The 22406-nt window shown below is 41.6% G+C and overlaps 2 protein-coding genes across 9 annotated transcripts in view; one reads left to right on the plus strand and one right to left on the minus strand.

Annotated features, from left to right (window-relative positions):
• Positions 1-5002, plus strand: part of myocd (myocardin) — a 29198-nt gene extending 24196 nt beyond the window's left edge. For 3 of the 5 annotated variants that reach the window (XM_086140372.1, XM_086140373.1, XM_086140376.1), the window contains 2 exons: positions 1265-1322; positions 1407-5002. In XM_086140372.1, coding sequence (XP_085996498.1) covers positions 1265-1322; positions 1407-2005 — 657 coding nt within the window. In that variant the 3' untranslated portion in view covers positions 2006-5002. The remainder of the gene's footprint in view (positions 1-1264; positions 1323-1406) is intronic. The other 2 variants (XM_086140374.1, XM_086140375.1) reach the window with 1 other exon arrangement.
• Positions 5003-6026: 1024 nt separating this feature from the next.
• On the minus strand, positions 6027-21350 carry map2k4b (mitogen-activated protein kinase kinase 4b). 4 transcript variants are annotated; one of them, XM_086140377.1, is made up of 13 exons: positions 21031-21350; positions 18997-19032; positions 15722-15754; positions 14089-14191; positions 12481-12655; positions 11869-11988; positions 11156-11275; positions 11013-11064; positions 10726-10853; positions 9465-9542; positions 9234-9382; positions 8559-8604; positions 6027-7868 (listed from the first exon to the last, which is right to left on the minus strand). In XM_086140377.1, the coding sequence occupies exons 1-13, from the start codon at positions 21140-21142 to the stop codon at positions 7755-7757; spliced, it is 1266 nt and encodes a 421-aa protein (XP_085996503.1). In that variant the 5' UTR covers positions 21143-21350; the 3' UTR covers positions 6027-7754. The 4 variants fall into 4 exon arrangements, with proteins under 4 accessions (XP_085996503.1, XP_085996505.1, XP_085996504.1 ...); XM_086140379.1 differs by lacking the exon at positions 18997-19032; XM_086140378.1 differs by lacking the exon at positions 15722-15754.
• Between the last annotated feature and the right edge of the window lie 1056 nt (positions 21351-22406).

Raw genomic sequence — 22406 nt, forward strand, 5'->3', positions numbered from 1 at the left:
ACTGTCTCGCAGCTGACATACATGTCCTGCACCAGTTCAACATACTTATCTGCCACTCCAGACGTGCTCGTACAACCACGGTTCCTCTCTTGGCAACCTGTCGAATGCTTGCACTCTTAAAGTAAACAGTGTTTTCAAAAAAGAAAGCTAGTTTACCATAAATTTGTTAAATCGTGAGAGAATGTGGACATGAGGCGCCGCCAAAGTGTGGAATAAGACATTTGAAAGGCAACAAGGAAATAAACTCACTTTGTTGAAGCAATTACTCAATTATTACTCGTTTATAACATTCATCTATTAGCTGAAAAAAATCTCATTGCATTTATGAACCACTGACTTGTTGTCAGATTTGTGTCCACTTAGGACTCAAGGTTGAAGACTTTGGAATTACTTGCAAAAAAAAATACATATATATATAAATAAAAGGCTGAAACAGACTGAGGGAATTAGCTCACTAACTAACATGTACTTAACTAAAATAAGTTAATTTAAGTGAAGGAGAAATATCATTCCCCTACCTTCCAGTGGGAGCCTTGAATGTGTGGTGGAAAGCAGATAAGAAAATAATTATACAGGCAAGATTTGTAACATGATGCACACCATATTCACACACAAGTGAAATGTGTGCATGTGTGTGTGTGTGGGTGGGTGTGTGGGTGGGTATGTGGATGTAGGGAAAGCACTATAACTCATAGCCAGAGCTCTTTTGACATGACATGAACACACACTATCCCTGAAGAAACAGGAAGAACAAACACTCCCAAGTGACTCAAAAAAACCCATGGGAAACCCCTTGACTAAAAAACAAAATAATTCATTCTCATTTTATTATTTACTCTCTCAATTTTTATTTTCCTAAAAATAATTATCTGGAAATAGAATAAAAACCCAAAAATCAGTAAAATCACCAAAAAATAATGATTTTTTTTTTTTTTTAAATAATGTATATTTTTTAGCTTTTTTGTTTTTTTTTTCCTTGGTGACCGACCCGATTGCGTTTTTCCTTCGATCTCCCTCCATCCAAAATTTCTTGTTATATTTTCTGCTCTAGCAGAAGACAAAATTCATGGCACCGTCCATTTCCTCTCGACCAATATTCTGATTTTCCTCAAATGTTTGCGTCGGGGGGGGGGGGGACACTAACGTCGAACCGCTTTGACTGCTCCTTCGTCTCGAGCCCGTCAGTGTCGTAACAACCCAAACATGCGACTCTCCTTAATTCACCAAATCGATGGCCGACTGTTCTTTGTGACCGCTTTCGCAGCAGCTGACCAGGAGCCAGCAGATGGACGAGCTTCTGGATGTGCTAATAGAAAGCGGAGGTAAGATGATACCCGAAATTTCAGAATCTGTCCAGGGGGTGTCTGCCCGTTGTGACCCTCCGTCCTCTCCTCTTTGTCTTCAAGAGATGCCAGCTAACGCCAGAGAAGAGAAGGAGAGGTCCTCTGTAACCAAAGTTGTACCTCACATTACTGTGTTCCCAGGGTGTCCCGGCCTTCTAGTACCGAGATTCCACTGGCACTACGAGCTGCTATCTCCAACGCAGCCCCCTTACGACCAAACGGCCAATCACGTCACCGACGGCCACCTGGAGACCCTGCTGGGCAGCCCGGTGGGCCGGGGAGGGGACGGCAACCTGCAGAAAATGGCCCCGGACGAGGGCGGCCAGGAGGGTGAGGGGAACAGAGACAGCGAAGGCTACGGCAGCCCCCATGCCCACCAACGCCACCCTCACCACCCCCAGCAGGATAAGCTTCTGATGGACATGCCCCTGTTGCCCGTCGGCAAGGCGTCCGCCGTCCCCGAGGTGCAGGGGACGGTCAGCATGGCCTTCAGCGAGACGCCGTGGGAGACGATGGAGTGGCTGGATCTGACGCCGCCCAGCTCGGCCACGGCCTTCAACGCGGCTCCGCCCAGCGCGCCCAGCATCTTCAACACCGAGTTCCTGGATGTCACAGACATTAACTTGAACTCAGCCATGGACCTCCACTTGGAGCACTGGTGAGAGCGGCGCCGCCGACAGGCCGGACCGCCACCAGAGACTGCCTTTTTTTTTTTTATCGGACCGCAAATGCCAGCCGTGACATCACCAAAGACATGCGTCTGTCCAAAGTGCCTTTGCGGCGGGATGGGACCGTGAGAGCGACAGCTGAGGACGGCGCTGTCCTACTTATTGAATGTTTTTCTCTCCGTTGAAAAAGCAAAAAAAAAAAATCTTGCAGAGCTCAGCCGGCGCTCGCTGCCACAGTCAGGCTTATGTGCCTTTTCTTCAGAAAACCCCCGAAGGAATACATTTCACAGTCCCAATCTTAAAAAAGAAGTACGAAAACCTTTCATACTATTATAAAACGATGCTCTGGTGAGCAAGAAGGTCCTTGGTTCGATTCCAACGGGGGGGAGGCAGCATTTTCTCCCTGTGTCTGTGTGGGTTTCCTCCGGGTTCTCCACTTTCCTCTAAAAGTCCAAAACCATACAGTAGGTTTATTGGACGTCCTAAATTGTCATTAAAAAATCATATATAGATATACAACATATACTCACATTCACACGTCATGTAAAGACAAACAACCATTCACCTTCTCAGTCAAACAGCTGGACAGAGTGAATAATTATATGTATTTGTATGACAAACATGAGAGAGTGAATGTTTTTATGTTTCTATATGATGAGGTTGTATGTTTCTATATGACGTGGATGAGTGAGCGAATGGATGTTTGCCTCTTTATGTGGCCCTGCGATTGGTCCAGGATAAACCCCCTCCAGGATAGGCTCCAGGAATAAGTCATATAGAGAATGAATGAATGAACAAATTGTCTGTAAAAAGATTCAACACTGAATTTGGACTTTGCATTTTCAAATAAATATTTCACTCAAGCCCCCCTCCAGTGGAATCGGCGCACGCCGGACCAGGCGCTCCTTGAGATCGCTCACATCCTCGTGCACGAGACCTAACGGGGGACGGGGGCGTTGATGGCAGAGCTCTGCAAGAACGTTTTAACGCAGCATCAGTGTTTTGCTATCCGCAGCCGGACTTGAAGGCACGATTTTTTTAAACCGCCAGCGCGTACTTTTCCGAGCCTATGTTTGTATTACTGGAAAAAAGAAAAAGGAAATTACAAGGCTGAGTTGGTTTCGCTTGATACAGCCGTCATGTAAATATGTGTACTTAACGGAGACCATTCGGCGACGGCGCCCGTTACCGGTGGCATCTGAGAACACACCAACCACAGATCGGTGTAATCAGCTCATCGTATGTAAATATGAGAAAAGAAACACACACACACAGACACACGCACACACCTCACCGTGCACTTTTAGCTTTCGTACACATTTGTCACCGGTTGCTTGAGCTTAGAGAATGTGCTTGGAGAAAGTTGGCATTCCTTTAAGGGACCTTTTTTTTTTTTTTTTTTTTTAATTTTATACCAGTTTTGCCTTTTGTTCATTCACATTCCCAGATGGATACCATTTCCAATGCTCCAAAAACAATTTTTTAAAAAAAAGAGAAATCTAGCGTTTTCTTTACACAGATTTTAGCACCTCGATGCATCGGATACAAATTCATCTCGATTTTTCTCCAAGGGACGTTTCACCCTTCCCACTTCCAGGCCACCATCACACTTATTTATTTTTGTGTTTGACAATGATAGTTTGTTCCTCTGAAATTGCTATATTTATACCGACATTCCTTTCTCCCTTGATCAGGGCTATATTTTTTCAAACCGTGAAAAAAATTCCCATGCTTTCATTCGACCCGAAAAAAAAAAATTATGCAAACTGAGGTAACCACTTCGAAAACACGACCGTGCTTCCTTAAATCTCCTCCTTCATCTGACAACGTGGAACATAAACGTCCAAAACCAGCACTTGTGAATAAGAAAATGTAATATATTCAGACCTGAACTGTGAATATACTGCCTTGTCACTCAACAGATAGTTGGCCTTCGCTCACAGTTAAAGTAGGTTTTCAGGTTTTTGATTCTTCCTGTTGCTCACTCACTTTCTTGCTGAGGGATAAATAAGACATTGGTTTAGCACCGACGCCAAGAGCCACTTAGCGTAGCTCGGACGCAGATGTTCATTTGTGTTCACTGACAATCAGCCCAAAAATATAAAAGAGAGACTTAAAACACACATGTTTAATTATTACAAATGCTATTTTAATAACAATCATTTATATGACTTTACTATTTTACTATTTGGCCGATTTTCTGGTCTTATCTTTGCAAATTTTTGTATAAACCCCCCTCCCCAAAATTCTGGATATTTTTTCAGGTATTTTTCACTCCATTTTTTTTTTTTTTTTGCTTTTCTTTGTTTTTACAATTACTTTTTTTGTGAAAGAAATACTTGTGTACGTCGTGATACAATTGTACAGCTACTTCCTTCATGCTGTGCAATTATCCCATGGTCTTTTTCGTATAAACTGCACAATTCTATAATCTGCACCTCCCCTGACATGTAATTCCACTTCCAGCCACTGGGAGGCCCAGTGAACCATGTGCCTGTTGCACCAGCAAAGAAAAAAAGGTAAATCTTTACAAACGGCTGCTTTCCCCATTCAGAAATGTCACGCTTGTGGGAGTGACGCTATCGTTTTTGTCTCTCGTTTCTCAGAAAAAAGTGAGGGAGCCTGTTTTTCCCTAAAATGCCGAGAAGCTTTTCGTGCGAGTATCATCACTTCGTGTTCCGCTTTGACCAAATACGACCTTTAACCTGATACGGACGAGTGACGTTTTAAGGGCAACCCAGAATAGAATTGTGTGAGAAGGTTGTTCGCACAACCGGGTTCAACAGCCTCAACCGCACCCGGGGACCAGGTGGATCCCAAAACCCAGACGGTCTGGGTTCACTTTGGGGGAACCTCGAAATAATGGTACCAGAAAAACCCGCAGACCTCAGCTTTGAGCAGGCAGCGCAATGAGATATTTTATATTTCGGTAATATCTTAAAAAATGTTCAGGTATTTCTCAGAATACCATGCGTTGTACTTCACGCAGGTACTTTTTGGGGGTGATTTTTGGTTACATCTGGACTTTTTCTGCCAAGATGTAGCTTGTTTTCGGAGATTCTCCTGGCATTTTCACATTTGTCTAAATGACATCTTTGCATCGGGGAACAAATCAATTTAGTAGTTCCTGAATTGAAGAGCTGAAATATTTTTTTGTGAGACAATGTGATTCCAGTAGGCGGGTTTGGCCTCGGACAGTGTTTTCCTTTTTCACTTGTCCGCCCGTCTGTCATGCGTTGCACTTCTTAACCGGGTTCTGTCGGCCATCGCTGTGAATATTTGACAAAGCTGTTGTATACTTTCTGTCTTGAGTTGTAAAAATATCAACTGGTCTTCCTTTTTTTGTTGTTTTTTTTTTTTTTTTTACCTAATATCAGTATTGTTTTTCCCCAAAATCAAAACAAAGATGAATAAATATTGACAGGAGTGTCCGTGTTGCTTGGCCACTGACTTGCTTTACTATTTAAAAAAAAAAAAATGTATTTGCCTGCATTCCTGTATCTTACAGAAAGACGAGCAATAAACTCACCACAGCAAAAACCAGCTCATTTAAAGTTTCTCCTTTATTCAGGCCTGTTTGACAAGAACAGCACAATACGGCTGCCCGCTTTTTGGTTGTAAACAGTTGGGTTTCTTGGCCTTTTTTCATTAACAAAAGGTCACGTTTTAGTATGGGTCTCACTTAAACATGTTTTCTAATTGTTCTAGGATCACAATTCCCATGCCCTCTATTGCGCAAAGGTAGCACACACTGACGGACAAGGTGGTCTCCTCTAAATCTTAATTTTAGTTTATCGCTGTAACCAAAGGGCATTGTCGGAAATCTTGTCTCAAAGAGCTCAGTGGCAGAAGTTGAGAAGTTTATTTTGCAGCAGGACAAAAAAAACCCATCAGGGTCGAACCGCCGACCTTCTCGCAGGGAAGCACTATCCGCCGCGCCACCTCCCTGATAAAAAACATGTTTAGCGAATATCGGTCAGAAAATGCATAAAATAAAGCAGGCTCCACATGTTAATTCAACGAGTCACATTTAATCAACAATTCATATTATATTCTACATCTCATTGTCAGGTTGTAGTTCGAGGTGGTGAACATTAGAGGGCGGCTTAAAGCAACATGCAAAGTTTTTTTGTTTTTTTTTTTGGAAATGCTCCTGTTTGCCGAGATCCTGACAGTAAGACTAAAAGAATATGGACATCTTTCTCTTCCCCGGGCTGCAGCAGGGCACAAAAAAAATCCAACCCCGGCTACTTAGCTTAGCATAACATTGCAGTCAATGCTGTCACTAGTCTACCGAAAAAAATGTACTCCTTAAACAGAAAAACTGATGTACAGGTACACATTATTAGATAATGAATATATTTATCAACTTAAGTCATAAATATTTGCCTAAAAAAAACACTGGGTGTACCAAAAAAAAAAAAAAAAAAAAAAAACATTTGCAGATCACAATTTTTAATCACGACGTGCTAGTGGTGCTGAATTGGCGGTAGCAATTCTTTTGGTTTGAAATTTGATATCTGCTTTCTTGAATCAGCTAACACCTGATGAAATCCATTTGATGAGTGTCAAATTCTTGAAGAATATTCATAATTGTTGGAGGATGCATTTAATGACTTTTACCAAAAGGCTAGTATTTCAATATGCTGTTTGACCAGGCGGTTACCGGGAGGTGGGTTTCTGTTTCGCCTCTGCAGCGCAGCCGAGGAAAGGGAAGGACATCTGGACTCTCGTCTTAAAATACGGATTGTGGCAAATATGTGAATTCCGAAAAGGTTAACATGTTCCTTTAAAACTGCCTTCTTAGCTAAAAAAATACCAGTGTACACTTAACCAAATGCATATATTCTATTTCTGGCAAACGGATTCCATTTTGTTATGAGATAACATTGGAGTTTGGGGATCCATTTATTAGACCAATGTATCAGACAGAAAAAAAAAAACAACAAAAAACAAAAAACAACGGATGTTTTGAGTTTTGTGCCTTGAACATAATGACATTGCAAAAGGTTCAAACTGGAGCTAGCATTGGGCGCGACAGTCACACACTGTCATGATCACGCGACTGGACAAACACCCAAAGATCGATTGCATATTGGAAACAAATTTAAAAAAAAAAAGAGAGAGAGAGATAGACAGAGAGAGAGAGAGAGAGAGAGAGAAACCCACGCTGCCAAATCCGCGAGCTTTCCAAGATGAACATTCTGTTGCATACTTGTTCGGTTAGCAGGAGCGACCTCACGACAAACTTCAGGATGCGAGCGCGAGCGTAGACATACGGCATACATCTGTACATGTCAGCAATTCAGAGGTGAACACACAAATGCATACATACAGTCCACATTTACAATCCGAGTGGCGGCTTTTTTTTGTTCATATGTCATGAGTTCAACCTTTTTATTTGGTAGATTTGTGTACAATAAGTTCAAGTATATATATACCATATATGTATACTCTATTTTCTCACATAAAAAGATGCATTGCATTTGACTGAGACAATGTTTTGTCTTCAAGTTTCTCTGGCTGCATGATGGATGAGAGGATGTTGCTAACCGATATTCATCTTATTGCACCGGGCAATTTGGACTCACTTCCTTTTAGTTCTTTGGAACATGTGAATAAACAGGTGATTCTACTCAGAGCTAAAATGTCAAAGCGTCGCGTCACAAAAAGCTTCGCGTCCCACCCGCCCGCCGCGTGGCGGGTGACGGGTGTTCCCGCCCCCGGCCAAAAAAAACCCCTCTCAGTCCACGTACATGGGAGAGATGGGAGAGGAGGGGATCTGATCCAGGATGCGGCACACATAACTGGCGACGTCCACGAAACGCTCCTCGTACATCAGAATGAACGGGTGTTTCTGCGGGGAGGACAGAAAACTCAGCAAGGAGGAAGACGGCTGACGCACAACCTTTCAGTCACTGCGGCGTCAGTGGGGATGAGGCAATACCAAAGAGGTGAAAAGTACCAAGAGTCATTTTGATCTGGAAATTCATAATACTGATAGTAAGTATAGTGGTTGATCAATTTCCGGTGTCATTTCCGTGCTTGGACTGGAAGAAGCAATATTTTTATGACAGCTTCGTAGTCTTGTTCACATAGTATTTTTTCACTGATAATGAGTTTGAATTTTCAAACCAAAAAGATAGCCGTGTCTTGGACAATGAAAAACGTGTATTGTATTTTCGGAAATGAAAAATCCACAATACTGTGTCACAGTACCCATCCTCAAGATAAAAATCTACTTTACAGAAAACTGTACTTCTGTAATCCTAGAGAGCTCTGCAAAGTTTTTAGTTTAATAACGGCTGCTACTAAAAGACAACTGGCTGATTTTCACTGTACCATAAAATTATAACCCCTCCATTGAGAAAATAAATGACTTAGAAACAAGCATTTTGGTAACTGTTGTTTGAGTTTGTGCCACATTTGATTTGGGAGATGGGATTAGGGGGGAAAAAAATACATATATCACAAAAGCCTCTGAGATGGATAGGAAAAGATCTTAATCCCACAGCTCAAGAAGTAAAAGTTTAGTTAAAGAACTTACCAGAAGCTCCTTGTACTTTGGCCTTTTTGATTCATCCTTTGTAAGGCTGCAGAGAGAGGGAGAAGACAAGATGACATTGACGGCGGTAGGAGGAACAAACCAATAACTATTTACCTATAAATAATGCTGATAGGAAAATGAGTTCTGCTGAGTGAACGGCTGCCCCTGTATGTCTCTGACTTTAGTGAGCAGCAGAAGAACATTTCCTGCCGCTGCATAAAAACGGAGAGCTTACCAAGGACAAAGATCCTTCTATGGAAAGGCCTTTGACAAGTAAAATGCGCTATTTGCATTGGGTTAGACTGGCGCTTTTCCTCTTAGACACCAACGCAACTCAGTAAGCGGTTTGGAGAACGTTTGACCTGCATCCTTGTACCAAACCCCTCAGAGACGGATGATATCAGAATCCCTTTTTATGTCATACATTTTACTCATATTCCAAATAATAGGCATCTAATTATGAGTAAATTGTTTCCAATGTCTTTTTTTTTTCCTCTGCACATTGATTTTTGTGTTATCCTATCATCCATATTTCATTCTTATTTGGGCCTAATCGCAATTTAAATGACTTCATGATACTGAGATCCAGCTTGGTGATTTAGTTTCTCACGCGATCTCCGCGCCGCATAGCGACGGGGGAACCCCACACAACCCCCGCTGTGTTATGTTTCTCACCATAGGTTGACAAAGTTGATGAACTTGGGGGAAAACTGCCTCTCCTCCGAGTTGCTGAGCTGGGGGGGCTCTCCTTTCACCACCTGCGTGAGCTGATCGAACACGCTGTTCCACTTGGGGTACGGAAACCTCCCCGTCGCCAGCTCGTACTGAAAGCAAACAAGCCGCGAGTCCGCTCAGTCCGACCCGCTCAGGCTCCCGTTTCAGGTTTCACCGCTTCGTTTTTCTTACCAAGGTGATTCCAAGGCTCCACACGTCAGATCGCACGTCGTAGCCTTGTCTGGAAGCACTGGGGTCTATCCTCTCCGGCTGAAACGCACAAGAATACGCTCAGCATTCAAGCCACAGCCTGGTTTTGTGTGCTAAAATACAGACGCCAGTGTTCCCTACTTGTTCCTTGTAAAGGAGGAACAGAAAAAGAACAAACGGCGTAAAATGGCCACGCTCCACTACGTTCATATTTCTACGTATTACTTTTGACAAGTGTAATATTTGCCGACAGAGAAAAACCTGTCTCATTTTCATCAACCGTAAAAACAAAAAACACACAAGACAAAACACCGGCTGAGAAATGTCAGCTTTCGTAATTAAAAAAGACCTTTTTTTGTGACTTAAAAACACAAAAGAATTGGAGGCCGATATTTGGAAATGAGGAGTATCACAATACACTGAAGACTATTTTCCGATATCAATGTGTTTCAATGGGTGCTTAGGGATAGAAAATCACATATTTGGATATATAATTCAAATAAATTTGGTACTTTTTCAACTCAATGAGGAAGCGTTCCACAAATATTTTAATAATATAAATGTGAAACAGCTTCACAAATCCAACAAAGCGTTATTTTTTCCTACTGTCTCGATCCTCCTATTAGAGGTACGTAAAAATTCCCTTCTAATTTAAGACACATTTAAGGGTGACTAAATGAAAAGTTGCAAAATAATCCTTGCCATTTTCCTATTATTATTGTGAAAAAAATCAAGTTTATGAAACTACATGGACAAGGGTTGACATATTTACTAATACTTTCCGAGCAACCACTTTACCAAAATGTATTTCTGATTTTCAGGGATTTTTCGGGATGAATCTGTTCAGCACGTTCTTGATAACTTACTGATGTAAAGGTGAATATTGATGGATCCAATGGTGACATTGATTTAAAAAAAAATATATATATATATCTGATTTTAAAAAAAAGTATATATTTTTAAATATACATATTAATATTATATATTAATATATAATATTAATATATAATTATAATTATATATCAATATATATATATATATTAATATATATATATATATATATAAATATGTTAAAAAAAAACACACACACGGAGCATATGAGCAATTAACAGGAAGAGTACTCTATTAGTAAATACATTTCAGCAAAAAAGATGTGAGGACTCAGTATGCATTAGTTGCTCAGGCCTTTGTGTTTTATCGAATGTGCAGGTGGAGATTTGAGCCTGTGCAGCTCCAGACTCACTGCCATGTACGGCCTGCAGCCGGCGTCTCTGGTCTTGGCTATGGAGTCGACCAGTTGGCCGCTGATCCCGAAATCACACAGCTTGATATTACCCTTTCGGTCCATGAGAATGTTGGAAGGTTTGATGTCTGTGGTGACAGAAAAGGAGAAGCTTGTGCCAATTATTTCATGTCCGTTGTTCTTTTTTTCCCCCCGGCAAGGTGCCATTCAATAAATGAAAAATGGTTGAAAAACAATGACAACACAGAATCATAGCATTGTGCTGATGATCTCGCTGGCAAACTTACCTCGGTGAATTATTTTCAAGTTTTCTTTTAAGTGGTTCAGTGCTTTAACGGTCTGAAAGGGGGAAAATAAGACAGTCGGGTTTGAAAAAAGCCCCAACGTTATAAATTGAAAGGAATTTCGAAACTACAAATCATCCACTTACTGCTAACGTTATTTTGCCTAATATTTCCTCTGGAATGACGTCGTCTAATGCACAATATACATATTTGTAGAATTTGTCTAATGAGGTAGACATAAGCTCCATACAAATCCAACAGTCCCCCTGAAAGATAAGAGACATTCAAATTCGAATCTCCATTTTAGATTTTCACTCCAGGTTGATTCCCTTATGAGGTATGAAAGAATGTGTATTATGATATTAGGAAAACAGTTCATTGTTGGATTGGGGGCGGAAAATCACGTGTTACCTGAATAAAGTACATAATTTTAATTCCCCTTTCGTGTGGAACAAAAGATGTCTGACTTGCTGTCACTAAAGTTACCTTTAAAATGTATTCTGATATTAGGCGCTTTTTGGAGAGGGTTTGGTTCATTTTCCGAGACTTTTGTTGCAAGTTTCTTGTAAGTACTTCCCAATTTCCAGCAAGTCATTATATAATCGCTTGCCAAATTGAATTCGCATTTAAGGCAGTCGGTTAACAGATTGGAATACACTTTTGTTCACAGTAACACAGTAAGAATAAACTGTCTGGATGAAGACATTCCCAGTATAAATAATCAACAATTCAGTATCAAAGCTGAATGATATTTTGTTCATACTACCCAGTCCTAGCTGGGAAAAAATTGGAAATTGGAAAAAAAAAAAAAAGGGTGGACAAGACAGTGTATGATCGGTAGGTGCGGAGTGTGTCAGACCTCTCTGAACAGAGCCCCGTAGAACTGAACAATGTAGGGACAGTCGCTACTCCTCATCACCACGTCCAGATCCATCAGCAGCTGCTTCTGCTCCTTCTCGTCCACGGTGGAGCGAATTCTCTGAGGGACGCACAGTGACAGCTACTGTCACTACCGGCAGACTTGTTTTCGAAGAGTGACAGACAGTCTTTTAGTTTTTATGCACCATGTGCATTTTAAATGACAGGGATTCACAGAAGAATATGTTCTGTTTTAAACGTGCAACGGCCGTAGCTTCTCTGCTGTGTAACATTTAGGTCTATTTGTTTATCTTTTTTTTTCCATTGTACACCTCAGTGCTGGATCTAGGTTTTCGAATCTAGGTATTGACCGGGACATTCGAATCTAGGAGACGGCAATATTGCATAAATATGAATAAATGTTGAATACAAACATTTTCTTTGCTTCTCCTTATGTGCATGATTTCCAAAAGAAGTAAATAAACACGAGTAAAATTCACTTTGGATTTAAGCTGCATCCAGTGTGCGGTGACGCTTGATTTTAATGTGAATAAACCATCTAGCTGGCCTGAGATGTGCAAGGGCTTTAGCGTAACGCAGATTCAGAGGTCACCTTGACCGCCATGATCTGGCCCGTGGGTTTGTGAACCATCTTGTTAACGGATCCGTACGCCCCGCGCCCAATCTCCCCCAGGTCTCTCAGATCCTCAGCTGTGAAGTCACAATGCTGCTCGGGAGAAATTTTCAGCTTCCCCGACGACTCGATACTGTGCGTCCGCAAGCGCTCTCTGCGGGGCCGGCGGCGCAGGATGACGGGGACATTGAGGGCAAGGACAAGAGGCAGAGGAAGTGAGAGAAACAGAGAGACAACGTGGAACCATGAGATCAACATACATTATAGATTAATGCAGCGATCATTAATATTTAATTGCCTTTTCCGGACATTGAAATGTAGGCAATCGCCGAGACGAACCCGTCAAAATGGCCGGAGATGTGGACCTCTCCCGCCTCTTTTTATTCCAGGTGACACGGGCCATACAACACTGGTTTTGGGCAGAGATGGCGTAACTGATTTTGAACAGGAAGTACGGGAGAAACCGAAGCTGTGTGTGTCCGGATCTTGCATTTCCAGTTCAAAGCTGGGGGCAACTCACTGGCGCGATGGTAAGCGCTTTGCCCTGATTCGATTCCAACAGGGAGTCTTTCTGTGTGGAGTATTCACGTTCTCCCCGTGTCTAGGTGTTTGTTTCCTCCCACTATCCAAAAACTTGCAGAAGGTTACTGAGACCTTTAACTCCACAGCAGTCCTGAATACAGGACAGGTGAAATAGATTTAAATAGATTATTTTTTAGATCGCTGTGTCCTATGCTTATTTCTCCTAACTGGTACAGCACTTTGATGGAAAGTACTTTATGAATGTTGTTATTGTCGTCATTATCAATACTGCTGTTAAAGCAAAACGTGGAGATGGAACCACACATCTCAACTCCATTCAGGAAACCATCGTTTAAAAGCGGTTTGTGTTTCATCTCGCTTTCAGATGTGACAAGGCAGGAAATAAGATACCGTAAGAAATCAGCCTCACAGTGGCATTTACTCACTCGATCCACTTTATTCAAAATAAAAACCCTGGTGAGATTATATTTTTCACAGTGAACACTAACTGACAGAGCCACTGTGAAACATCAGCTTGCACTAGCTCTTTGTCAGGAAATAAGTTCTGGCCTTATAATCTTAAAAATAGCTCCTACAGTATATCCCCTAACAGTTTCACAACATGTTAAATGAATAGGACACATCATTATTCCTGTGGTAAATTGGAGGTATTTTAATGTGTGCGTTTGACTGGGGTCCGATTCCGAAGCCTTCCGATCACCGCGTTCAGATCATGGTGTGTGTTTGTGTGTCGGGGGGTCTGATTTTGTAATACAGCTCGGAGAGAGAAAAGACGTCTTTACCTTGTTACAGGTGGCGTGACAAGTTACCTTTACAAAAATAAAGCTGGCAAATCCTTTAACATTTTTTTTTTTTAGTTCGGTGACTCATTCCGACGGCTAACACAGAGTCATCGGAGCCTTAAAATAACAAAGGATCGGCATCGGTCTTGGGAATTTGAGAAAACTTCCAAGATCCTCGGAGATTGCCAAAATCCGTCCGGAGCACTTATGTAAAACAATAAGCTGACAACGGCGTTGTTATTACAGCCCATCATCGACTCACATGTGAGGGTTCTGGAAAGAGGGAGCCGTTGGGTTGATTGGGAGCCTGGAGGCTGGCTTCACCGGAGGGTTGGCAAAGTTCAGCTTCAGGGCTTTGCGTTTACCTGGCGGGACAACAAAAGCGAGACGGATCCATATCCCCACAACATGCACACCACACTGGGGAGGGAGGGGGGGCTCCACCGCACGGTGCAAACAGGGGACAGTGTGTGAAGAGATGCGGCGGACACAAGTGCTCGGCTTACCTTTATTACTTCTGTCTACACACACTTGAGATAAGCCTTCGTGAGAACAATTCCAAATATTGGAAATTCAATGCCCCGGGGGGCCTTTTCTTTATTTTAAAAATTTGTATCTGATAAATGGGTGGTACGGAAAAAAAAGAATGTCATAATATTAAGTGTTCTTGCATTCAGTGGAAAATCTAAGCCTGGATCAATAATCTGACCTTTTAAAAATAAAACTGAATCACCGATGGTTTGAAGGTCAGTTTTTGGCAGCTATTAAGACACATTTCTTGGGGATTTTTTTTAGCCAACTGATGGTATTTTCCGACTGATCTTGGCCAGATACTGATCAGTGACTTACAATGCGAAATTATAGGTCACAATTTTGACATTTGAAGGGGAAAGAAAACAAAACAAAAAGTCAACAAATGATCAGTCTACAAAAAAAAAAAAAATGGATCACAAAGCAATATATTGCCAGATCCTATAAACGGGGCGGTAGAGAAAATTTGGGAGGTAAATTATGTGGCATCAGGAAGATCCAAATCTCCTAATTGGGAAAGTACAAGCCACATTCAATAACTTTTTCTACCTTTGGGTTATCTCAAGTTTTATTGAAGATCAGAGGAAGCACAAAATGCATCTTGAGCATCATCAAAATGCCCACACATGGTACAGGGGTTCCCATTTTCAGACATTTATAGTGCACCTGCTGCTTTACTGCTTGGGGGTTTCTCATCCAGATTACGCCTTTGTGCATATAACCACAATAAGTTGCTGAAATTGAATCCAAAAACAAAAACCAGCACCTAAAATGTACTGATACTGGGAATCCCCGCCCACAACATTTCCATTGAGTACTTTGCCACGTTTTGCAATTCCTGTTCCCCTTAGATATCAAAGTGACCCAACACATAGGTAGCACTCCATTAACCGTGAGGTTGGAAGGGCAATGCAACCCTATGATGGAACAGATTCAAGAGGCCATCATTATTGTTACCGTGTTTGAAAAGTGCTGCATTCAAGTGTTGAGCCCTCTTTGTCATGCCCTGTTTATATTGAGAGCAAACAGGTCCCGTAACATTTAAGCCCCGATGCAAATGAATCTTTTATGACCGCGACTGATGTTAATAGCAGTGAACAGTGGACAGACTCCCCAACTACCAGAGCACCACACAGGCTGTTTCAATAGTATACAGTGGCTTCCTTCCACCTATTGGACCCCGTCAAGAATCTAGACTTCAACAGTATCAGATCAGTCGCTAGGCAGCAGCATGCCACGTTGTCAGCCAATCTGTGTGCAGGAGCTGAATGAAAGCCAGCGAGCGAGTGAAACCACTTTAGACTACTGAGGTGTACCCGCAAAGAGAAGAGGTCGGTGTGCTTTGTGTGTGGGTCTATTCTTACTTTGAGACACTCCAGACAGGCTTATCTGAAACCCTGAAGTAAAGAAAAGACAGTTTACTACATTTTCTTAGGGGGGTTGCATCAAGTGAGTTACTGTTTACGAGTGCCATCCCCGTGAGTGTCAAGGTTGAAGGCGGAGCGCAGTGCGGGTTACTTTTTTAAGTCTGGCACCATCTGGGTGGTGTAATGCCAAGCTTGATTTGTGACCTCAGCAGTATGTGCTGTGAGCCATCAGTGTGCTCCGAAACAAGCTGCGAACCCTTTCCAGCGGACTTAACTGTGTGGAGCTGCATCCCAATTCTGTAATCCAATCTATCAATCACAGGGGAGAATGCTTTGCTGTATCAAATATCACCTGTGATGTCATATTACGGATATTTTGATTTAATACAGCAAATTTAGACATGTCAAAGAATCTACACGCCAGCATTTGTCTTTGTGCTTCTAATTTCATTCCTAATTTCAATCCTAATAAAGTTTTTTTTTTCCCTTTCAAACTGTGTTTCGTCACTTTTCACACTAACTGACATTAAATCGTCTTTGAAATTCAGTTTTAAAAAAAAAAACCTTCAAGAGAACCATATTTTTATAAAAGCTAAAAGTCTGATAGAAATGACCTCAAAATTAGCAACATGTTATTTTAACAACTAGTCAAAGACGAATGACAAATATCTTACACATAACCTTTAAATACTTTGAACTTTTACAATGGAACTGTCCGAAAATAGACATTTGAGATATTTGATGATTTTTAGACCATGATTCACTTGGCATACTAATATTTCTAATAATAATACTAATTCTGTCGTTTCAGTCGAGCCATTGCTGGTCTCACTAAGAAGCAGTTACAAGAAAAGGACAAAAGTATCAGTCATTTATTTGTTAATCTTCTGAATGAAATTGCATTTAAAAAAAAAGATTGACAAACTGTATTTATGTTGTCAACCTTTGTGATCTACGGTGATACTGAAAGATATCTAGATCGAAAAAATGGGGCCTCTGATCATTTTTCAAAGATCATCGAGTCTTAATCTCATTGCTGTTTAGCTGCGATTCACCAGGTCTCTGACCTAAACCTCGAAAAGCATCCCAGCGAACTGTAATTCAAAACATTTAACTTAAAATCATCTAAGCAGAATGTGGTTTGTTTAGAAATCAAACAAACACTGTGTTATCAAGTCAAATTGGGAGTGTTATTTAGCACTTGGCAGTACATACGTAAGTCGTTATTTAATATCATTTTAACTTAAACAACTAAACAAGAACATTCAGACCATCAAAAGGTAGCCATTAACAGACTAGTGAACTTGCAGAACAAGGTTGCATCAGTTGTGTTTCAAATTCATCTGGTTTGAATCCAAAATTTTACTTAAAATGGAGCAAACACACTACTGACATTTAAGCTTTTCACAAGTGAAGCTGTTCCAACACAGCTGGAAGTTACATCTTGCATCTCATAATCCTGCCTAACGTCGTGGTTAATGAGGCGCGTTATTTTCGAGAATAAGAAGCGAACGGTAACAGCTGTTTTGTGTCGGTGATGTCTCTCTCGGCTGAACATTTATAAATAAAGTTATAGTCGCAAATGTTTAACAGGGGCAGCGGTTTTGTTCCTTCACCTTTGTAGTGGTCTGTCACAGTTTTAGTTTCAAGTGCAACAATAACAATGACACATTTCTCTAATGCAACAGTATTTGTCTATTTATAATACACTAGTTGGACTGTTTCCGCCAATGTGTCTTACATCTCAAATTTAGTGCCACGCCAAATTGAAACTGGTTGTTCCCAACAACACACCTGTAATTCAAATTTATGCTCCACTTGCTCAGCTCTCTCCTCTCTTTGTTTTAAACCACAGCTTACATCTTCGCAAAAAGCACTGAGCGCATCCTGGAATTATACGTGTTTTTTCTGTGTGTGTGTGTCTGTGTGTGTGGATCATACAACTTTTTGTAGCATGTAGAGTTCCTGACCAGCTCTGATAAGGATAAGGATAATTATACTTTTATTAATCCCCTTAAGGGAATTTTTTTGTCACAACATATACTCAATTTTATCTTTTGTAAAAAAAGGGCAAGTAATGAAAGGCAACTGGTTTGATTTGCAATTGATCCTGTATTTGGCGTAATCAATCTTCAATCAATTAATCTTTTTTTTTTAGAATTATTAAAAGTATAATTCTACAGTCTTATACCGCTGCTTTTTCTACATTCTCCTTTATTTTCACCGTTAATCAAAATACTGCGGCATTGTTTCAACCGCTCGATGGTCGACTGTTTCAGGGCGAAAGCTGATCAGAAAATATTTTCCAAAAAAATATGTTCATGGGAAAAATGTCATTGGATATTAACGTCAGGTATCAGAGCCACAGAAAATGTGTGAATTGTGTTTAGCTCTAAAGCCAATTAAAACATGGAGTTGAAAATGCTTCCTTTCTAATGTTAAGGTGTCATGATTTGGTTCACTAAGGACAGTTACAAGTTTGGCTGAAACAACAGTAGTTCAGTCTTTAACCAACTGATGGGGAATTGAGGCGTTAAATGGGTCACTTTTTGTGCAGCACACTGAACTCTTTCCTCCTCGATTCTGTCACATTGTTCCTGAAATTCAACCCAAACACACTCGGAAAAAAAACAAAATGCTTTTCCAGAAACTGGTTGTATATTTCTAATGTGTTTCTCTGTTCTCAGATTTTCTGGCCAAAAGTGCTTGGACTGTTAGCAGCCATTGTTGATCATTCCGGGCAGACACGGTCATTTAATAATCTCTTCTTTATAGATTTTCAACAGGAACACTATTTGACAGAATCACAGGGTACTGTGGAGAACTGAGGTCACAAAATTAGCATGAATTCATCAATATGTACAAGTGATGAAAGCTTATTTGAGTTAGAATGATGTGCAAGTCTGTTTTTTGTCAAGCGAGGGACAAAATAAGAATAAAATAATGCGATCGATCCGAATTATGGTTCCAACAGTTACCGCCACAGTGTCATCTCTTATTTAGTATCCCACGGGGCTTGCTTGATGCGGTCTCGTAACATGGGGTCTGTCTACTGTGAATCTACTCAGGTCATTTTGATATGATATCAACATGCAGATATATTAATGCAGGGTTTTCATAACCAGAAATAAAACTTTCGGAAAGGGAAAATGAGAACAGAAATGGTGAATAGGAAACATTTGAAGGGTTTTCTTCAAAGCAAATCAATAAATAAAAAGGAAAAACATAACCTGCAGCAGAAGAGTGAAACCTAGAAAAATAAAGGTGAATACCTGTTTCATTTTGACATCTCCAGCAGGTGTTGATGTCTGTAAGGTTTAAATAAGACATTTGATACTACACTCCCACCAGAGGATAAGAAAATGCATCGCAGATATGGTGACTAGTGGATACATGAGTTTGCAGCTGTTTATTGACATAATGAGCGGTGGAGGGGAAAAACATAGATCAATAGAAATGCCATCCAGCAGCAGTTAGCCTGCAGCGAAGGCTCCCTCAATATATTCATTATCAGACAGGCAGACACTGGCAAGCGCAGTCCATTTTCCGGGAAAATGCACAGAAGGGCTGGGCAATACCAGAAAAACAAAACGAGACTAAATAAAATGCTCGCTCAAACAAAATTGATCCTGTGTTGTCAATTTTTTTCCTCTATTTATGGGAAAAGTACCATTTTATTCCATTACTTTCGAAATAATACAGCGAATACGCCAAGGAATTAGCAAAAACAAATACTGAATCAGCAGGGAGTTGTGGATGACAACAATCCACATCTGGGTAAAAGATACCGGAATTGTCTGCGCATACTTGAATGGCCCAGCCCTTCATCAGTGTAGCTCGTCTTCACAGTTTTTCTTAACAACAAATAAACATATTTTCACATTTTTACATTGACAGAAGAGTAAACGCAATAAACAAATGTTGGATTTGGCGCCAGCCACTCGGGGCCATCATTACGATTATTGATTGCACCTGCGTATGTGCTATGGTAACGGTCTCTTTACATGTCATTTCCAGTTACGCTAACCCCATAACGCACAGATGCCGGCGACAGCGCCTTGCTCATTTTATTCGGTTTCCGTTATTGACGGTCCCGACGACCGCCGCCGTTACAGCAGAAACCGGTGTCACCGGGCCGGGGCGGATGAGGCAAACTTTGCTGGAGCTTTTAGCCTCGGCCGAAATGAGCATTCCTGTCCGATAATGGATCTAGTCTCCCAAGCCAGCTCGCATCCTGCCGTCGCCGTGCCCGGCTAGCAACGCAGAGCTCCTGGTTCCGCGTATCAGGTTAATTGTCAACCCGTGTTTCGACATTGATGTGTTCATCTTATACGTACAAATCTCGACAGAATCTAGCGATAATATTGACAAGGAACCCCAGTAAGGGCATTGAGGACTGACAACAGTCCATCGACAGTGGTGAACCTATTGACCTGTTGGGCTTGAATGCTGTAGAATAGCGGCCACCAACTTTGATATTTGTATCGTATGTTTTGCTAGTGGTGCATGAATACTGGCCTGGTTCAGGTGAACCACTAAGGCCTGGCTGGTGGGTCTCCACTCGTCAAGGCTAACGGCGACGGGTGCAGTTTACGCGTATGTGCTTGAGGCGTTTCTTGAATTTATTTACAATGTAATACTTTGATATATCTGTTGGTAACAGTCGTGTGCGGCCGGGTAATCGCAACCCTCCACAGTGTCACCACAGGCCTGGAAAACAGGGCTACTGCATTGCTAGCCCAGATAGCTTCTGGGTTAGTTTCACGGCGCTAGCATCAAGCTAAGCGAAGACTTCGAGATCACTGGCGGAAGAGGCGCAATTCACCCTCCATAGTAAACGCATCGAGCACTAAACGCTGCTTTATTCCCTTCACCAATCTTGTACCGAATTCATCCGCCCATTTAAAAAAAAAACAACGATAATATTCATGTTGATTGGAGCGACCCATCCCCATTTTTTTCCGAGAGTAACAGCAATTTGTTTGCAAAGATTGGCCTTTAAATAGCCGATTTGCATTCTTCAATTTCAATCACATAACTTATAAAGGCCAATCACCGTCTACATTGCGCTATTACATTCAAAATACATCACGAGACAGACGTACAAGCGAGGCTGTCACACAACAGTACTATCATTTTTGGTGTGTGCCGCAGTGCAGACTTTATTTTGAAAGTTCAGACTAAATCGTCGGTCTCAACACGTCTGCCTTGACCGTTTCTGCTTCTAGGAAGCTACATTTTCCAATAGATTCCAGTGTCACAAACTCAAATACAGATCCGTGTGAGAAAAGGCCGTCTCCACCTACCTTGCATACTGCTGCTCTGTGTCTGCTGGTGAAGCTGGTGCGACGTGGATCCTACGATACTGATGCTGTTGCTGGAGCTGGACGAGTTGCTGTCAGGACTGGGAGTCGCCATTGTTGTGTTGGATTCCGGCAGCAGCGCTCAGGCTGCAATGCAGAGAGTGAAACTCATAGAACTGGGTGAAACTTTGTCCTCTCCCTGCCCAGACGGGACACTGCGCCACTTGAACGCAGCAGCTGCGCTACGGCCACGTCTGTGCTGGCGCTGCCTTCGCGGACTGTCGGAAATCAAGCCGAACGCGACTCTGTTATTTCCCCCGAACCCGGTCACTCTTTGTTGTTATGACCTAGACGTCACTCGTTCTTATGGTTTGCAGCCAGAGCTGGGCAAACCTTTGACATGCGTTCAGTGCGCCCTTGTGTAGGATGCACAATCCTCCTGTCAACATGAACGCATTGATCATTCTCTGATAAATATATTGGTATTTGCTGTTTGACATTTCTTTACATTTCTCCCTTAGTAAATTAAATTCACCACGGTATTTTTTTAAAATCAAGACTGTATAGAGACTTTTTTTGTCAAATGACTAATAATGGAGATTGTGTAGTTGAACTTGTGTAGTTTTATATGCTGCTAAAAGCCATTACTCTTCATGTTGTAAGGTGAGATGTTGTCTTCCAAAGCATAATATAAAATATAGCAGAAGTTGAAAATGAATACCATATCCACTGTCGGGCATCTACATTGCATGGCTAATCATATACAATGGAATATATAAAGGGCTAAATGGATCAATATATTACATATGAGGAATCTTGAAACAGAAAATCTTCTTCTTTCGGCTTTTCCCTTCAGTGTTCGCCACAGCGAATCAACCTTCTCCATCTAACCCTATTCTCTGCATCCTCCTCTCTCACACCAGCTACCATCATATCCTCTCTCACTACAACCATAAATCTTCTCTTTGGTCTTCTTCGACACCTCCTGCCTGGTAGCTCCAATTCCAGCATCCGTCCACCAATATATTCACTGTCCCTCCTCTGTACATGACCGAACCATCTCAGTCTGGCTTCTCTGACCTTCTCTCCAAAACATCTAACATGTGCTGTCCCTCTGATAGAATCATTCCTGGTCACTCCCAAAGAGAACCTCGGCATCTTCGTCTCTGCGACCTCTAGTCCTGCCTCCCGTCTTTTTGTCATTGCAACAGTTTCTAGTCCATGCAGCATTGCTTATCTCACCACTGTCTTGTACACCTGTCCTTTCATTCCGGCTGCTAGTCTTCTATCTCTTCGTACCCCTAACACTTTTCTCCACCCATTCCAACCTACTTGAACCCGTCTCTTCACCTCTTTTCCACACTCTCCGTTGCTCTGGA

Source organism: Fistularia commersonii, chromosome 33 (genome assembly GCF_037954325.1).
Source record: "Fistularia commersonii isolate RoL2024-O1a breed Wild chromosome 33, RoL_Fcom_v1.0, whole genome shotgun sequence".
Classification (NCBI taxonomy): domain Eukaryota; kingdom Metazoa; phylum Chordata; class Actinopteri; order Syngnathiformes; family Fistulariidae; genus Fistularia; species Fistularia commersonii.